At 41.9% G+C, this 2,329-nt stretch overlaps 1 protein-coding gene across 1 annotated transcript; it reads right to left on the reverse strand.

Annotated features, from left to right (window-relative positions):
* Window positions 1-651: 651 nt before the first annotated feature.
* Window positions 652-1,899, reverse strand: LOC115949344 (delta-1-pyrroline-5-carboxylate synthase-like). Its single transcript, XM_031065872.1, has 2 exons — window positions 1,664-1,899; window positions 652-791 (listed from the first exon to the last, which is right to left on the reverse strand). The coding sequence occupies exons 1-2, from the start codon at window positions 1,866-1,868 to the stop codon at window positions 667-669; spliced, it is 330 nt and encodes a 109-aa protein (XP_030921732.1). The 5' UTR covers window positions 1,869-1,899; the 3' UTR covers window positions 652-666.
* Between the last annotated feature and the right edge of the window lie 430 nt (window positions 1,900-2,329).

Here is a 2,329-nt window from a genome sequence, read left to right on the forward strand (position 1 = left end):
AGAGAGAGAGAGGTATCTCCTACATTGCTCTTAAGACTGGTCTAAGGGCATAATCCTTCAAACAAGAAAAAAAGCTAAACTAGTAAAGATTATGATCTTACATCCTTTTTTATCACATTGAGGACATATGGGAAGACCTTAACTGGAATTTTTCAGTCACATGGAACACTGTTCCAGCTAACACAGTAATAGCGTGTAGTCGAGACTTCTGATTTTCTACCTCTTCAAGGAATGTTTCCTTTATCTTCTGCAATTCACAGTAGCTGCACCTGTTTATTTAATCAGTTGATACTCAGTTTAGTTCCTACCCTTCATTCCTTAACACAGCAGGACTCACACACTGGACAGCACCTCAATCTTCCCAGCAGGACTGAAGCATTGCATTCTTTACAAGATTGTTAGAAGGAGAAACAAAAGGAAAGCTGTTCAGCAGTTTCACATCCTGTATTCCATTGTTCTATCACTATACACATGCAGCATACTTTACTGCAATTGAATAGCGCTTCAAAGGATCCAAAATACCTTTGTGTGGATGAAATTTCTAGGCTTCAACTTTTTGTACACTACCTTTCCTGAAAACCTTTTCTTAGACAGTAAGATAAGAGACTAATCCTATCTTTCAAGATTCATACTGCCACACTGTTCACACACCATAAAATTCTACAGTCACAACCCTACAATATCTATCCTCTTACCAAGTCCAAACCTATAGCCATCAGAGAATCGGGTACTGGCATTCCAGAAAACACAAGCGCTGTCCACATGCTGGAGGAAGAACTCTGCTGTTTTCTCTGGGAAAGAGGCAGAGAAAAATGAAATCCATTACATAGAGAATGATCATGTATGCCAATAAACACTGCATAAAACAGTGAACATACGTAACAATACAACTTTAACGTGTGACCTTATCAGACAGTACTTAAACAGCCTGGGCTAAGCCATGCTCATTTTTACCTTCCTCCCAGTACGGTTATCAATTAGACACAACTGCAAATCTTAGAATAAGCACACAAAGATTAGAAGCAAGCAAAAAGATGTCTAATTCTAACTCCATTCAGTTTAGTTAAAGACAGATTTAGTTGCATGACCAAGGAGAAAGAACAGCTGCCCTAAACAGCATTTTGAGACAGTTAAGCTACAGTCAGCTCTCCATTAGTCTCAAACATGGAATTGTTCCAAATACCGAGAAATCCTAAACTCAACTGCTATTGCAAGTACTATTTGAGAACTACTAAGCAGAAATGCCACACATAAGCAACTTGGAGGTCAGTAGCCCTTAGCAACAAGACAGACTTTCAAGAGCAACTCTACTTCCAATATAAATCACTAGTTCACCAGGTCCTGTGGCAGTAGTTATGGTATCGAATGCATGCCTTTTAGTGACAAGCATTTAAGCTCAGCAAGAAGTATAGAAACAGAAGCCTACTTGACTCACACTGGCCAGCCACAGATCAACGTGACCTTAACTGCAGCTGATTCACAGAAGTTCTGGGCTTGGTTTGGTTGGAGAGTCAGCCTTTGTCTTGGCACAGCTCTAGTAAGGTTTTGAACTGGCACAGACCCAAGGGACGGACTACTACAATGTATGTAGTTAGTTGCACTAACACCAGGAATTAGCAGTCAAACCAAAACAGCAGCTTAAAGAAGGAGCCAGGTCACTAACCATTCTCTGTGATAATAACATCCGTGTGGGAACTTCCATACTTGTGGATATGTTCAACAGCCTCTTGAACGCTGTCCACCACCTCAATGCAGCATTCTAGGTCCCCATATTCTATGCGCAGAGATTTCACTTCTGAAGGACTGAATGTCAAGTAAGATGCAAACTTTGGGCCAGCATGAATCTTCACCTGCAACACCAGAAACATTTTGTTTGTGGCTACTGACCATACCAGAGCCTTTCAGGTGAAAGTGTAGCTTCTTGTACTCAATATGGGATGGATAGCAGTCCCTGTGGTGCTATGTTTTGGACTTCTGACTAAACCAGTGTTAAAAACGCACCAATGTTTTGGCTGTTGCTGAACAGAGCTTGCACAACATCAAGGTTCTCTCTTCCCTCCAGCTCCAACTCTGTGCCCCTGGTGTGAAGACTGGGAGTGTGGAGGAATTTGGGAGGGGACACAGCCAAGAGCTGACCAGAACTGACTAAAGGGGTGTTCCATACTGTATAATGTCATGTACTGCAATACAAACTGAGGGGAGGGGGTTTTTGAAGAAGGTAGGCATTGCCCAAGAGACGGGATGGGGGGCATTGGTTTTTTTGTGGCAGACAGCAAGTCTTGTGGGTGTTGCTGGTGGGTTTTTAGTTTTGTTTCAGGGTTTACTTTTT

Source organism: Geospiza fortis, unplaced genomic scaffold (assembly GCF_000277835.1).
Source record: "Geospiza fortis unplaced genomic scaffold, GeoFor_1.0 C13887316, whole genome shotgun sequence".
In the NCBI taxonomy this organism is placed as follows: Eukaryota; Metazoa; Chordata; class Aves; order Passeriformes; family Thraupidae; genus Geospiza; species Geospiza fortis.

Excerpts from the sequence above, each read along its gene's own strand:
- LOC115949344 (XM_031065872.1), bottom strand. The coding sequence starts at position 1,868 with ATGTTTCTGGTGTTGCAGGTGAAGATTCATGCTGGCCCAAAGTTTGCA. Across the intron at positions 792-1,663 it reads TGTTATTATCACAGAGAATG|AGAAAACAGCAGAGTTCTTC; the intron begins GTTAGTGACCTG and ends CCTCTTTCCCAG.